The following is a 15,058-nucleotide window of genomic DNA, read 5'->3' as shown; positions in this document are numbered from 1 at the left end:
GCGAAATAAGGACAGACCAGGTCATATGTATTATTAATCATTTATTAGAAATGTTCAACTCATGTTTACAAAAAAAGCTTAAATTAGAAAAGCTCAGAACATAATATTTTCTGGTCACTACATGATGTAAACACACACACACAAAAATATTCCATTAAAAATACATTAACAATTTAGTGCTATTTACACTAAAACTCTTTAGTCAACTTCCTCCATTCTAGAACTGTCTTCATCGCCCTCCAGAACTGGCATATCTTCTTCAGCGGGTTGAGATATGTCCTCCACAGTAGAGTCATCATCATCGATGCCTGCAAAATACAGATTAAATAATAATTAAGTCACTTTTTCCTCTGAAATTTTATTTATATGACTACAATCTTAAAGTCACCATGAAATCAAAATTTACAATTCAATTTTTTTAATGGAATATTGCAGTGAGGATTAAACCATGCACACCATTATTAAAACAAAAATAGAATAATGCGCCCTCATAATCGTTAATCAAAGATAATCCCTTGTCTTATGACGTGTTTACTGGTGAGGGTGGGACAATCCTCAGCAATATGTGAAAATGATCCAATCAATTCCCAATGGTTTCATGGCGATTTTAAAAATAAAGGTTCCAAAAATGGGATTTTCAAAGTGATGCTATTGAAGAATCATTTCTTGGGTTCCCCTAAAGAACTTTTCAGTGAACGGTTCTTAAAAGAACCATTTTTTTTTTCTTAGTGTGAAGAACATTTGAATTATCTAAGCTTTTTCCACTGTAAAAAAGATAATAATAATAATTTTTACTATAAAGATCCTTTTGTGCAATGGAACGGTTCCATGGATTTTAAAGGTTCTTCATGCAACCATCAACGCCAAGAAAGAACCTTTATTTTTAAGAGTAAGTGAGTGGTTTTTTGATGGGCATTACCAATGGCCAAAGAGCAGAGTGCAATATAATGCTACACTCTAAAAAATGCTGGGTTGTTTTAACCCAAAATTGGGTTTAAATATGGACAAACCCAACAGTTGGGTTACATTTTTAAATTAACCCAACTGTTGGGTTTATCCATATTTGACTCAATATTGGGTTGAAACAACCCAGCATTTTGTAGAGTGTAATAAACTGTAGGCTCTTAGACATCACACTTACCAAGACCAAGTTTGATCATCCTGTAGATGCGGTTAGCGTGTGTTTGTGGGTCTTCCAAGGTGAATCCCGAGGAGAGCAGGGCGGTTTCGAACAGCAGGATCACCAAGTCTTTCACGGCCTTGTCGTTCTTGTCGGCTTCTGCCTTCTCTCGCAGGGTCTCGACGATGGGATGGAGAGGGTTGATTTCCAGGTGCTTTTTAGCTGTCATGTAGCCCATGGTGGAGTTGTCTCTCAAGGCCTGAGACTTCATGATCCTCTCCATGTTGGCCGTCCAGCCATATGTGCTTGTGACGATGCAACAAGGCGAAGACACCAGACGGTTCGAGACGGTGACCTGTTTGGATACAAGTCCAAATATTCATTATCATTTCAGAGTTCTGAAGACTATGCACTTCTAAATCTTAGGATAGTATGCTAACAGCTTCTACCTTCTCAATTTTTTTGTCTAGGATGTCTTTCATGATCTTGCATAAGTTCTCATATTTGGTCTTCAACTCTTCCTGCTTCTTCTTCTCGTCCTCGTCCTCGGGAAGCTCCAGACCCTCTTTGGTCACTGACACCAGATTTTTGCCATCATATTCCTTCAGCTGCTGAACGCAGTATTCATCGATGGGCTCGATCATGTAGATCACCTCCAGACCAGCTTTGCGCAGACGCTCCACGAAGGCCGAGTTCGCCACCTGATCTTTGGTCTCGCCTTTGGAAAGAGTTTTGACAATTGTAAGAAAATGGTCTCTTTGGGTAAGTAATGTTTAATCTGGTGCTCTTCTGTCTGAAAATGTTCACGTTTTGAAACGTATAAATATATATTTCATATAAAAATTGAAAATAGTATTCATGTGCAGTTTTCAGAATACACGTAAAATTCTGTTACTTTTTGTCGTCTTTGAAAAGAGATCAAACTTCAGTCTGTTTCTCTAACCATTCAACATTTACGACAGTTTAAGCTGGAAATTTATTTTTCAGGTCTATGCTCAAAAAGTGAATAAATGGATTATAAATACAAAGTAAATATAAAATAAATCCCCTAAAAATACACAATATTAAATAAAAAACATTATCAGACTAAAATATAGTACATTCATTTCATTGACAAAAAAAGAAATCTGTCATTTTTGACCGACATGTGAAGAGCACCCGAGGGTTAAGTTCATGAACCAACTACTAACCGGTGATGTAGTAGATGTGCTTCTGGGTGTCCTTCATACGAGACACGTAGTCCTTGAGGGAAAGCATCTCGTCTCCAGAAGCAGATGTGTAGTAGCGAAGCAGCTCCGAGAGTTTTTTGCGGTTCTGAGAGTCCTCATGGATGCCCAGCTAGAATAGAAAATACATGTTAGGATATATCTTGGATATATTCAAACCCCATCTCTGAGTTTCATTAGCTACTTGAAAAGCACATATACCTTGATGTTCTTGGAGAACTGCTCGTAAAGCTTCTTGTAGTTGTCTTTGTCGTCGGCGAGTTCGGTGAAGAGATCCAGACACTTCTTGACCAGGTTCTTGCGGATGACTTTCAGGATCTTGCTCTGTTGAAGCATCTCTCTGGAGATGTTCAGTGGCAGATCCTCAGAGTCCACTACGCCCTTAATGAAGTCTGGGAGGAAAGTTTAACTCGTTAACACTTAAACTATTGGGTCATATCAGTATCCAATGTCTAGGAATCATTTATAATGACCTCTTGAGACACTTACTGAGGTATTCTGGAATGAGCTCATCGCAGTTGTCCATGATAAAGACCCTGCGCACATATAACTTAATGTTGTTTCTCTTTTTCTTGTTCTCGAAAAGGTCAAAGGAGGCTCTTCTGGGAATAAACAGCAGAGCGCGAAACTCCAGCTGGCCCTCGACCGAGAAGTGCTGTTTCAACAAGAAGATTGGTGGTCTTCTCAATAAAAGTCCAATAATTTTTATGTTATATTTCTGACTCAATATTACTACCAACCTTGACGGCCAGGTGATCCTCCCAGTCGTTGCTTAAACTCTTGTAGAACTCGCCGTACTCTTCATTGGTGATGTCATCTGGGTTGCGGGTCCACAGGGGTTTGGTCTTGTTGAGCTCCTGAACATCAATGTACTTTTCCTTGACCTTCTTCTTCCTCTTGTTCTGGCCATCTTTGGTGTCTTCATCCTCATCAGCCCCCAAGTCCTCAATCTTAGGTTTGTCTTTGTCATCGCCAGCTGCCACCTCCTCCTCCACCTTTTCTCCCTCTTCAAGGTCAACCTCCTTCTCTCTCTGTTTCTCAATCTGCAAGATATTTTTATGTTTTATAATGTGGGCACTAAAAGCATTGGAAGGTTTGCAGTACAGGTACCAAAGTAGAGACACTTACAAAAAGCGTGATGGGGTAACCGATGAACTGAGAGTGCTTCTTCACAACTTCCTTGACGCGCTTCTCCTCAACGTATTCAGACTGATCCTCTTTAAGGTGGAGAATGACTTTGGTACCACGTCCAATGGATTCACCTATAATTGCAGAGCATGATTAGTACTTTTTGAATAAAGATCCAATTGATTTGTATCAAAAACTTTTAAGAGCTCATACCAATGTCTGGCTTCACTGTGAAGGATCCGCCAGCTGCAGACTCCCAGATGTACTGCTCGTCATCGTTGTGTTTGGTGATGACCGTGACTTTCTCGGCCACCAGGTAGGCGGAGTAGAAACCCACACCGAACTGACCGATCATTGAGATGTCGGCTCCCGCCTGAAGGGCCTCCATGAAGGCCTTTGTGCCGGATTTGGCGATGGTGCCCAGGTTGTTAATGAGGTCCGCTTTGGTCATGCCGATGCCGGTATCAACGATTGTGAGTGTGCGCTCTTTCTGATTGGGGGTGATTTCAATCTTCAGGTCCTTGCATGAATCAAGCTTGCTTGGGTCTGTCAAGCTCTCGTATCTGATCTTGTCCAGTGCCTGTTTTAAAGACACATAAAACAATGGGCCACTGAAACAACTGGATTTAGCCTTTGGTGGAGTATGTGTGAATTTTTGAACAAATGCTGGATGTACCCTCATCCTTCCTTCGGGTCATTTTGACCCAAAAATCATTTTGTAATTATTTATTTTAAAATTGAGTGGGGTCCAAGACCCCCTTAGGAATGAATGGAATGCGAGGAATGCTTCAGTACACATAGAAAAACCTAAAAATGCTAAAACTTTACCAAACAATTATTTAATAATGTCTACATGTGTATCTGAATGCATACTGAAATAAACTGACTTTAGGACCCAGCGGAACAGCTCATTTGCTCCAATTACTTAAATTACTATTTATTTATTATTTATTGATCAAATCTAGTCATTTAAAGGTAAATAAATAAGTAAATCTCCAAGAAAATACATAAAAAAAATAGTCAAAAAAATATTATCAAAATAAATAAGATAAGCTTTCTAGACAAAAATAATAATAATAAAGTATAAGTTTAGGGCTTCAGGTCATTTTGACCCGCGAGGGAAGGATGAGGTTAAATCTCTGATTAACTCACGTCTGAGGAGTTGGAGATGAGCTCTCTGAGGAAGATCTCTTTGTTGGAGTAGAAGGTGTTGATGATCAGAGACATGAGCTGAGCGATCTCAGCCTGGAAAGCGAAGGTCTCGGCCTCCTCATCCTCCATCACGGGCTGTGCTGCTTTCTCTGGCATCTGGGCAAAACCAAGAAGGAAACAGATAAATGAGGGTTCTGAAATATAAAGCTCTAATATTGGAAAATAACCAAAACAAATGTATTTCATTCAAATAGAACAGAGTTTGAACATTGTGTTTTCCTGTAATTATTCTTTCTAAATATGTATTTTGAAACGACACGTGTTGTTTTCAGTGTTTGCAGGCTATTTTCAATGGAAAGTGATGGAAGCTTGTTTCTGCCACGGAATAAAACAATTTAAATGATAATTGCGACTTTTAATCTCACAATTCTGACTTTTTTCTCGCAATTGCGAGTCATAAAGTCAGAATTGCGAGAAAAAAGTCAGAATTGCAAGTTTACATCTCGCAATTCAGACTTTATAACACGCAATTGCAACTTTATATTATGCTAGTCGGACTTTATAACTCGCAATTGTGAGCAAAAAGTCAGAATTATTAGTTAAAAAGTCGCATTTACCTTTTTTATTTTTTATTAACCAGCAGTCCAAAAAGTCACTAGATTTGTCAGTAGTCGCTTTTTTTAAGAAAATAAAATTTATATGTTGGCAACACTGGTTCTATTAATAATTATATCTGAACTTCTATTCCATCTATTCTATCTAACTTCTATATATTCCTCCAATAGTACAAACAAAACATTTTCATACCAATTTTTTTCAAATGCTTTCATTATTTCCACCACTACGTCTAAAATCACAAAAATTCCTTTGAATTACAAAAATGCTGATTATTCATAACTAAGATTTGCTCTTCTGTGTCTGCGCTCTGAGTCTTTGATAAGGACAGCTGATTAACCCCCACTACACTGTAAAAGCACATGTCCAGCACCTGTCATGAGTTCAGGAGTGGGGGAGGAGTGTCACATGTCCTCACGCAAATGCCCATTTATGCAACCCATACTATCCTTTTCAGCACATTTTAGAGGGTTTACTAATGTAATTTGACCTTTTCTCATTTTTAGGATGTTGTTTTGGGTTACTCAGGTTGAAAAGTCACAGCTGTCATGATTTGATGAAATGAGTCGGCATGCTTGCAGACATGTGCTCTTCTCTTGTGGCCAATGTTGGTCTGATGTGCTCTAAACGCATTCAGGATTTACAACAATTTAATTGGAAATGTCTTCTTTTTTTCTTTTTTTGGCACTCTAAAAAATGCTGGGTTATTTCAACCCAATTTTGAGTCAAATATGGACAAACCCAGCCGTTGGGTTACATTTTTAAATTACATTTGGTAACACTTTATTTGACAGTGTCCTTGTTACATATGTTACATGCACTTACCATAGTAATAACAGTAAATTATGCATAATTACATGCAACTAACCCTCAACCAAACCCTAACCATATAGTAAGTGCATGTAGTTGCTTAATATCACTCAGTACTTAAATATATAATGACACCTTAAAATAAAGTGTAACCTTACATGTTTAACCCAATGTTTGGGTTTGTCCATGATTGACCCAAAGTTGGGTTAAAACAAGCATAGAGTGTATGCTCAAAAAATGGACTTCAAAATGTAAAGCTGTAAAATAATCAGATATGAACCCCATTCTAATGGTCCAATGCTCTAATACCAGTGCAAATCCCAAACTCAGTTTCTAGAATGTAATTCCTCTTACCTTGATAATTGTCTTCGGTATAAAACAAGGTCTCAGGCGTATGGAGATCTTAATCCACTTGAGTTTGGTTTGAGTTTTGGTGTCGCCGACTTCTTCTGGTCGCTGGTTTTGCTTTATCTGCCGAGAAGAAGGCCTTCATCAGGCTTTATATACCCGTGAGCCAAGTTTCTCGAAACCCCCATTCAGAAACTTCCAGAAGGAATGCCCACTACAGATAGGAGTGCTAAAGTAAGACCACCAGGCCGAGTGTGTGTGTGTGTGAGGGGGGTGTTCGCTATCCTAGACCCCTTTTGTCCTTTTTTGGGGCAGGGAGTCACAAGAAGTGTCTGTCAATCAAAGGAAGAACGTTCCGGATAACACATGTGTCCATCAGGAACTTCTTCCTATAGCAAAATCTGGAAAGCTCATTGGCTGATCCAGTGAAACAGTGCAACATATCACTGAGGTGCCAAAATTCACAATGAAGAGATAAAACTCTAAATACAGAACTCTGAACTCTCAGGCCTAGTTTCACCTTATGATGTGTTCTATCTAATATTGACACGCCGTTTGTGTCGAATTGGTTTACCTATAATTCGGCAAATGTCAACACTATGAGTCATGTAAACACACGAAACCTCTAATGTAGGTTGTTAGAGACTAAACAAATATACAATTTAAGAAATTATGAACTCTTGTGTTTAAAAAACTGTTCTTTGGTCATTTTGACATGTTATTTTCAATGCAATTCACCAAAAATCAAGGTTTTGAAAAATTATAGTCATGTGAATACATAAACCTTTAGCGACTAAATAAATATGAGAAATGATCAACAACAAAAAATTGTTTCTCTCTTTAGGGGTCAATTTGACCCACATTGTTTTCAATGCAATTCACCAAAAATCAAGGCTATATGAAAAAGTCTATAGTCATGTACCACATAAATCATCTAATGTAGTTTGTTAGAGACTTAAAAAATATAAAATTTAAGAAATGATTAATTCTAGTGTTTAAATAAAACTGTTCCTTGCTTTGTGTCGGGGGTCATTTTGACCCGTTGTTTTCAGTGCAATTCACCAAAAATCAAGGCAATGAAAAACTCTAGTCATGCAAATACATAAACCTTTATAGTAGCGACTAAATAAATATGGAATATGAGAAATTATGAACAAAAACTATTAGAGGTCAATTTGACCCACATTGTTTTCAATGCAATTCACCAAAAATCAACACGACAAAAACCTCTAGTCATGCAAACACATAAACCTCGACTGTAGTGACTAAATAAATACAGAATATGAGAAATTATCAACAAAAACTTGTTTTATCTCTTTAGGGTTCAATGCAATTTTGCCAAAAATCAACACAACAAAAACCTCTAGTCCTGTAAACACATAAACGTGTCACAGGTTAGTTTGCAGCAGAGACGAGGGGAAGCCAGATCTAAACGCAGCCGTTTTTATTTTCAAACTATCTCAAATCTTTACAAAACTAAATCACAGGAACAGAACAATCTATAACAGAGACATGGACAGACTGAAACACATGAGCTTAAATACACAGAGAAGGAGACACAGCTGGGACAAGTGGACAGAACCACAGTAATGAACAAGACAACAGGTGACCTGGATTAAATCAGTGAAACACATAACATAACATGAACACAAACACTAAACGTGACACCTAAATATGAAATATGAGAAATTATCGACAAAAAAATTGTTTCTCTCTTTAAGGTTCAATGCAGTTCGCCAAAAATCAAGGCTAATGAAAAACTGTAGTCATGTAAAAAACATGAACTTCTATTGTAGTGACTAAATAAATGTGAAATATGAGAAATTATCAACAAAAAAGTGTCTCTCTCTTGAGGGGTCAATCTGACCCACATTGTTTTCAATGCAATTCGCAAAAAAAATCAAGGCTAAATCAAAGCCGTATGGATTACTTTTATGACGGATGCACTTCTTTGGGATTCAAAATCCGGAGCGCCATTCGCTCCCATTATAAAGCTGGGAAGAGCCAGGATATTTTTTTTATATAACTCTGATTGTGTTTGGCTGAAAGAAGACAGTCATAAACACCTGGATTGATGGTGAGTAAATTATGGGATTATTTTCATTTTTGGGTGAACTATCCCTTTAAATCACTTAAATCACTCAGTATATGCTATAATATACAGCAGAAAATAGTTCACTCAAGCTTATTCACCCCCCAGAAAACAATCAATCAGTTTTTTGTTCAATCAGGTCAAAAGTAACCACAAGGTGAATGTTTTTTGTATATATAATATAACTAGTATCTAGTTGTGCTGATTAAAGTATGATAGTGATGTTCGGTTCGTGAACGAATCGTTCTTTTGAACCGATTCATTGAAACGAACTGTCCGAAAGAACCGGTTCGCGGAAATGAATCGGACTAGTACTCGAAGCTTTCCAGTGTTTTCCCGATCGACCAGAGGAAGGCGCTACGCTAGTGTTTTCCAGCACGTTCTCTGACTGACAGTGTGTTTCAGAGGAGTTTCCAGAAGCATATGTGAGGTTATATATGAAGTTCAATCTGATATAATATAAAAACTTGCAGCAAGTATAGGCTACTGGGCGTTTGATCTGTTTAGATGTGACCAATGAGACTGTCTACCGTACAGTCAGTCACATATTTTATGTAACTTTGATCCTCTCATTTAAAACATGCTTGCAAATATAAGGTGTGTGAATGTAAATACAGTTTCACAGTGTTTAACAATCAAAACAAATGCGACTTGATCGCGTCTTCTCTCTTCAGCGACTCGGCGCACAAGAACAGACGTTCATCTCCAGAAACTTTCTAATCACATCCCTCAGACTATACACAATACAAGCACCTTTTGATAATGAGAGTTTATTTAAAGATGTGCTTTAACTTTAATACTGTGCTTTTTTTTCATGCATGTGCATTTATCTGTTATTATGCGATTAAAAAGCTGCTTTAGATCTGCAAAGATCACGTTTACAAGATACGAAGAGACCAGTGTATTTCCTTCAGTGGAATTATACAACAATTATATAACAAATATTGGCTGTGTTTTACGTATGTTTATTGTGTATTCCTGCATGCCTGAGAATTCTTCTTTTGTTGCTGTTGTATGGAGTTATAATGTCCTCGTACTGGCTAACACTGGCACATCAACAGAAATGTTGATTAATGTGTGTGATGAATGAAAGAAAGAAAGAAAGAAAGAAAGAAAGAAAGAAAGAAAGAAAGAAAGAAAGAAAGAAAGAAAGAAAGAAAGAAAGAACTGGAATTGACGAGAAAAAAAGCATCGATTTGATCTAACTAGCGTGAACGCGCAGTGCACTGCCTGTGTCGCGCGCGTGCTCGTGCACCAGCGCAATGAACGCTAATGTAAGATGGCGGCGGAGGGAGATGGGAAGAGGAGAATGAAATTAAAATTCGATTCTCCACGCGGGAGGGCGTGTATAAACTCATGCCGAACAGGGCTCGAACACGGTCAAGGTCTCATTCGTTAACGGCGAGAGAATCTGTTTCAATGTGGGTCAGGAGCTTTACTTTTACACTTATAAAGGCGTCAGGAAGGTATAACTGAGACTGTTCCTGACACATGCACGCGCAATAATCAGTGTGCACTGGGTTTGATTCGGGTCAGACTTGTGCACTGTGTCTAAACAATGTTTACAACTCAAGTTGCATGGAAACGCAACCCAAAACACTGATTTTGAACTGTTGCATGCACTTAACGTGGAAAACCTGTTGCATTTTATTGTAAAAAAACGTTTACAGTAATGCCAGTGCAATCCAGAGCATAGTTTTTGGTTGGTAACTGAAATTAATGGTGAAAGGTAATGTTGAAAAGGTGTATATGTGTGTGCACAATACGACTGACATGTAGTAAATGCAACCCCAAAAATACCCTGTTCAGTAATTTAGGGCAGACCTTGGCTGTGCATGATGCGTGGGGTGGGTAACCTGTTGCATGCTATTGCAAAGGGTCCAGAGTGATATTATTAAATAATTTATGTTCACAGCATCATATGCTACGGAGCCCCTAAAAAGGGACGTGGTGGTGGAATTTTTTTTAGGATGGGAGAGGGTTTTTTTTTTCAAATCTTTTGCGTTCCCTCGCAAAACTTTTGCGTTCCCCCGAGAAACTTTGCGTTCCCTCGCAAAACTTTTGCGTTCCCCCGAGAAACTTTGCGTTCCCTCGCAAAACTTTTGCGTTCCCCCGAGAAACTTTGCGTTCCCACGCAAAACTTTTGCGTTCCCCCGAGAAACTTTGCGTTCCCACGCAAAACTTTTGCGTTCCCTCGCAAAGTTATTTGCGTTCCCACGCAAAACTTTTGCGTTCCAACGCAAAGATATTTGCTTTCCCACGCAAAATGTTTGCGTTCCCTCGCAAAGATATTTGCGTTCCCACGCAAAACCTGTTTTGAGCTCGGACAGACACGTCCTGTTTAATGTCCCGCTGGCAGTGTTTCAGAGCTCCGTGCGTTAATGGAGCGTTTATAGTGTTTGAACTTGGACTCAAATATAAAGAAATGCGGTCAGTGCTTAACTCAAGGAGTTCAGTGAAGTTGGCAATATTCACATAGGCTATTCGAACTTCCCTATTCTTGAGCTAAACGTTGTTGAAACACAAACAACACCTATTTATAATCACAGTAACCTAGACAACGAGCTATAACCCAATTCTCAAGTCCAAATAAGGGGCCGTCTGTAAAGTGCAAATCTCAAAACCCTTCTGCACATTTTATATCATTAAACATATTCAATAGCTTCACTGTGACACACTGTACGGTCAGTACAGTGTGTCACAGTGAAGCTATTGCATATGTTTAATAATATAAAATGTGCAGAATTGTCACCAAATTCAGTTCACACATCACTGCTCTCCTGCTGGTTATACTACATTACTTAGTTTGATAAAAAATGCAGAAGTTTTATGATTATTTATTATGAAATAAAAGCAATAACTTCACCCTTTTTAGAAATAAATATTAAATAACTTCACACTCTGTGAAGTGTAGGCTTATACAGTGTAGGCTACAGTGTAATGCCATCAAATTCAGTAAGCAAATATAATGCAAAAGCTGCGTATAGCCTACCAATATAATTTATGTAAAGAATAGGCCTACTTATTTTTTATGTGCAATTATTTCCCAAACTATTTGTTGTAGGCCTATAACCAACATTAGAGCAGTGATGTGTGAACTAAATTTGGTGTGTTACAGTGAAGTTATTGAATATTTTTCATAATATAAAATGTGCAAAAGCAGTGTAGTATGACCAGTGGGTCACCATTGAAACTGAATTGGGTGGCACTACAGTTTGTAACATTGAAGTTAATGATTATTCTACTGTGAGTTGATGCTGTAGTCGTTTTTGGGTTATATTGCACTTTGCAGACGGTCCCTTCTAACTTGTCTCTCAGCCGCCTGCTCATAGAGATCAATATTATAAAGCTTGTTTTGATGACAATCGGGTTGTAGCTCGATGTCTAGGTTACTGTGATTATAAATAGGTGTTGTTTGTGTTTCAACAACGTTTAGCTCAAGAATAGGGAAGTTCGAATAGCCTATGTGAATATTGCCAACTTCACTGAACTCCTTTAGTTAAGCACTGACCGCATTTCTTTGAGTCCAAGTTCAAACACTATAAACGCTCCATTAACGTACAGAGCTCTGAAACACTGCCAGCGGGACATTAAACAGGACGTGTCTGTCCAAAACAGTTTTTGCGTGGGAACGCAAATATCTTTGCGAGGGAACGCAAAGTTTCTGGGGGGAACGCAAAAGTTTTGCGGGGGAACGCAAAAGATTTTAAAAAATAATAATCTCCCAACCTAAAAAAAATTTCCACCACCACGTCCCTTTAGGGGCTCCGTAATATGCAACCCATATTGTACTGTGCATTAAGTGCTTTAGGGCAGGTATGGGTTTATGCATGAGGTTTAGATGGTCAACATTTGCATTCTTTGGTAAGTTAATTTAAAAAAACCAATACTGTTTATATGCTCATGCATCCTAGAATATAATGTATTTTCACTGATTTCTGCGCAGTTATGCATGAGATTTGGGGTGGGTAATCGGTTGCATTATGTTGAGAGTATATTTTTGTGTTTTCAATATGACTGACATGTCAGTGCAGCTCAAAATATCCTGTGCATTCTGTCATTAGGGCAGATCTTGGCTTATGCACTGAAAAAATATTTTCATTCATCCAATTAAAAAATTTTAGGGTAATGGTTCACATCTATATTTTATAACTTGAGCCAATGAAAAATAAATAACTTGCCCTTACCAATATTTTCTATGTCTATGAAAACTATTTTATAAAACTTGGCACAAAGCATATTTTTCTTGTTGAAAAAAATCAATTAATTTAAATTCTATTTTTGATCTAAACAAAAATATATAGATTTAATCAAAACAAAAATTCTCATTTAATAAATATGTATTAGAAATTATTTGTTTTCTCCAATTAAATAGATATTGATTTAATAATACAATTATTTCTCATTTTTAAAAATACAAGTTAATAGAAATTATTTATTTTAAACAAACAAAAAGATATGGATTCAATAAAACATATTTCCCATTAAGGAACATTAATTAATCTTGTCCAAAATCAAATAAAAAAGACACATAATTTTCATTAAATCGATATTTATTAAATTATTATATACATTACTTCCACACATCCACAATTTCGTGTCAGATTTTCAACTTTTTCAACATTTGCGACAGACAGCAAGTCCCTCAGAACCTCTTGACCCTCAAGTATGATTCCAATGTTTGTGGGTATACAGCTTGTGCATCTCTGATGACAAATATTTCCATGGTTTCTGCTGAAGAGTGTTTTCAGCCTCTTCCTTCTCCAACACCTGGAAAAGAATTTAGGAAGGAGAAAAGAAAAAGAAAAAAAGAATAAGGAATCAATACAGCTTGGGTTTCCCCCCAAATTAGTTTACATAATACTAATACTTCTAACTAATTATAAAATTTACTCCAATTTGTTTTTGACATATAAATATAAGTTGCACAAACTTTCCAGCACATGGGACTCTGATTTTAGCTGAAAGTAATTGTTTCTATATTTGAAATTAGCCTTCAGACTGTTATCAGACATATATCTGAACATAGTCTGATGGCTAATTTTGAAGTGGACAGCCATATCTAGCATTTTCACATCTCTAAAGTAATCTGGCCTTACCAGGAAATCTTTGATGAGGTCCTCCACTGTTTCTCCCATATGGATGAGATATTTCAGTGCTCTTTGTATCGGTGTCAGTATCCTGCATCAAGATAGTACAAATTTGGCATGAGGGTACATTATGGTCAACAAACTTTAGCACAATATACGTTATCAGTTGATATAATAATTATTATAATATATGATTCAATAGTGTGTCAATCCTATTACTAACGCCACGAAAAAATGTCTGCCCCCCCCCAGTGTCCTCTAGCTGCTACTACACTTTTTTGAAAACCAACCGACATCAACCGATTGGCGCCAATGCAGCAATACTTCTATGCATACAATCCATAATTAAATGACCATTGTGAGTGTCGACAGTCATACGTGTTAGATAACGTTACCATTAATCACAAGTGAACGTCAGTCCTTTTACATGTAAGTTAACTTCAGCTCCTTAGTTGTTGATCAGGTTTCTATGGTTTTAACCAGAGAACGTCGTTCTTATGACGCTGCATCGAGATAACGTTATGTTCAATGATTAAACGTTCACGTTAATTACCATTGTAAAATCAAAATAAGCCAGGGGTAAACGTATATGTTCCCTTTTGTAATCGGTCAGGAATTGATTAACGTCGACACATTAACGTTAACTTGCCAAGTGTAAACTAAGCTAGCTAACACATTTTTAAACTAACGTAAGTTACATAACGATATCTAACAGATAAATTCGGCAGAGCAACATGTCTTGTACAGGCTTCTAGATATACAGCAGCACATTTAAATGGTTGTTTGTTTCACTTACTTCAGTTTATCCGCGATGAAATCTGATTCTCTCTGGAGCAGCAAAGTGATCCACGGCACGTAGAAGAGCGGTTACAGCGGTCTGCTGACGTGGTCGTTGTCGTCGAGAAGATTTGTGTTTGCTGCAGCTGGTTTAATGCCCATGCGCAATCCTGTGTGTAACCTTGAAATTGTACATTCGTCGAAACAAATATTTCTTATTTGAGCTCTTAATGAAAAATATTTATATTTAACTATGTTTTGAACGAAAAAAATATTATTTGAAAAATAAAACAAATAATGGTAAACTGAATTGAAAGACAAATTATTAATTGGATGAAGTACTGCTTGAAAACCTTTTTACAGCATGATGTGTGGGGTGGATAACCTGCTGCAACGTGGTGGAATTAAATACACTATCAGTCAAAAGTTTTGAATCGGGAAGAATTTTAATGTTTTAAAATAAGTCTCTTAAACACATTTCCCCCATAAATTCTAAATTCTCATTACAGTCATGCAATATATTGTGAAGTTATAATATTAGTAAAACACCGGACTGGAGGATTTTCAATATGTTACTCAGATTAGAATGTGTGTAACTGTCGTAAAAACATGCAAACAAACCCGAAAACTAATGGTCCATCGCCGTCGGGGTGAAATATGATGTTCTCGAAAGGTTGTGAGAGATTCAGTCAAGATTGTG

At 37.3% G+C, this 15,058-nt stretch overlaps 1 protein-coding gene and 2 long non-coding RNA genes across 3 annotated transcripts in view; 1 reads left to right on the top strand and 2 right to left on the bottom strand.

Moving 5' to 3' along the window:
- The window catches only part of LOC309482140, a 73,554-nt gene that overhangs the window by 47,468 nt on the left and 11,028 nt on the right, over window positions 1-15,058 (top strand). The window lies entirely within an intron of this gene.
- On the bottom strand, window positions 27-6,590 carry hsp90aa1.1 (heat shock protein 90, alpha (cytosolic), class A member 1, tandem duplicate 1). The gene is made up of 11 exons (XM_082147362.1): window positions 6,406-6,590; window positions 4,627-4,782; window positions 3,688-4,054; window positions 3,475-3,608; window positions 3,087-3,389; window positions 2,836-3,001; window positions 2,548-2,738; window positions 2,311-2,458; window positions 1,570-1,838; window positions 1,142-1,475; window positions 27-308 (listed from the first exon to the last, which is right to left on the bottom strand). Exons 2-11 carry the CDS (start codon window positions 4,780-4,782, stop codon window positions 199-201), a joined length of 2,178 nt encoding a protein of 725 aa, XP_082003488.1. The 5' UTR covers window positions 6,406-6,590; the 3' UTR covers window positions 27-198.
- Window positions 12,578-14,486, bottom strand: LOC309482802. The gene is made up of 3 exons (XR_014200382.1): window positions 14,378-14,486; window positions 13,591-13,672; window positions 12,578-13,261 (listed from the first exon to the last, which is right to left on the bottom strand). It is a non-coding gene; the product is annotated as an uncharacterized lncRNA (long non-coding RNA).

This window comes from Leuciscus leuciscus (genome assembly GCF_965113295.1).
Source record: "Leuciscus leuciscus genome assembly, chromosome: 19".
Classification (NCBI taxonomy): Eukaryota; Metazoa; Chordata; class Actinopteri; order Cypriniformes; family Leuciscidae; genus Leuciscus; species Leuciscus leuciscus.
This window is presented reverse-complemented; position numbering and strand designations above follow the sequence as displayed.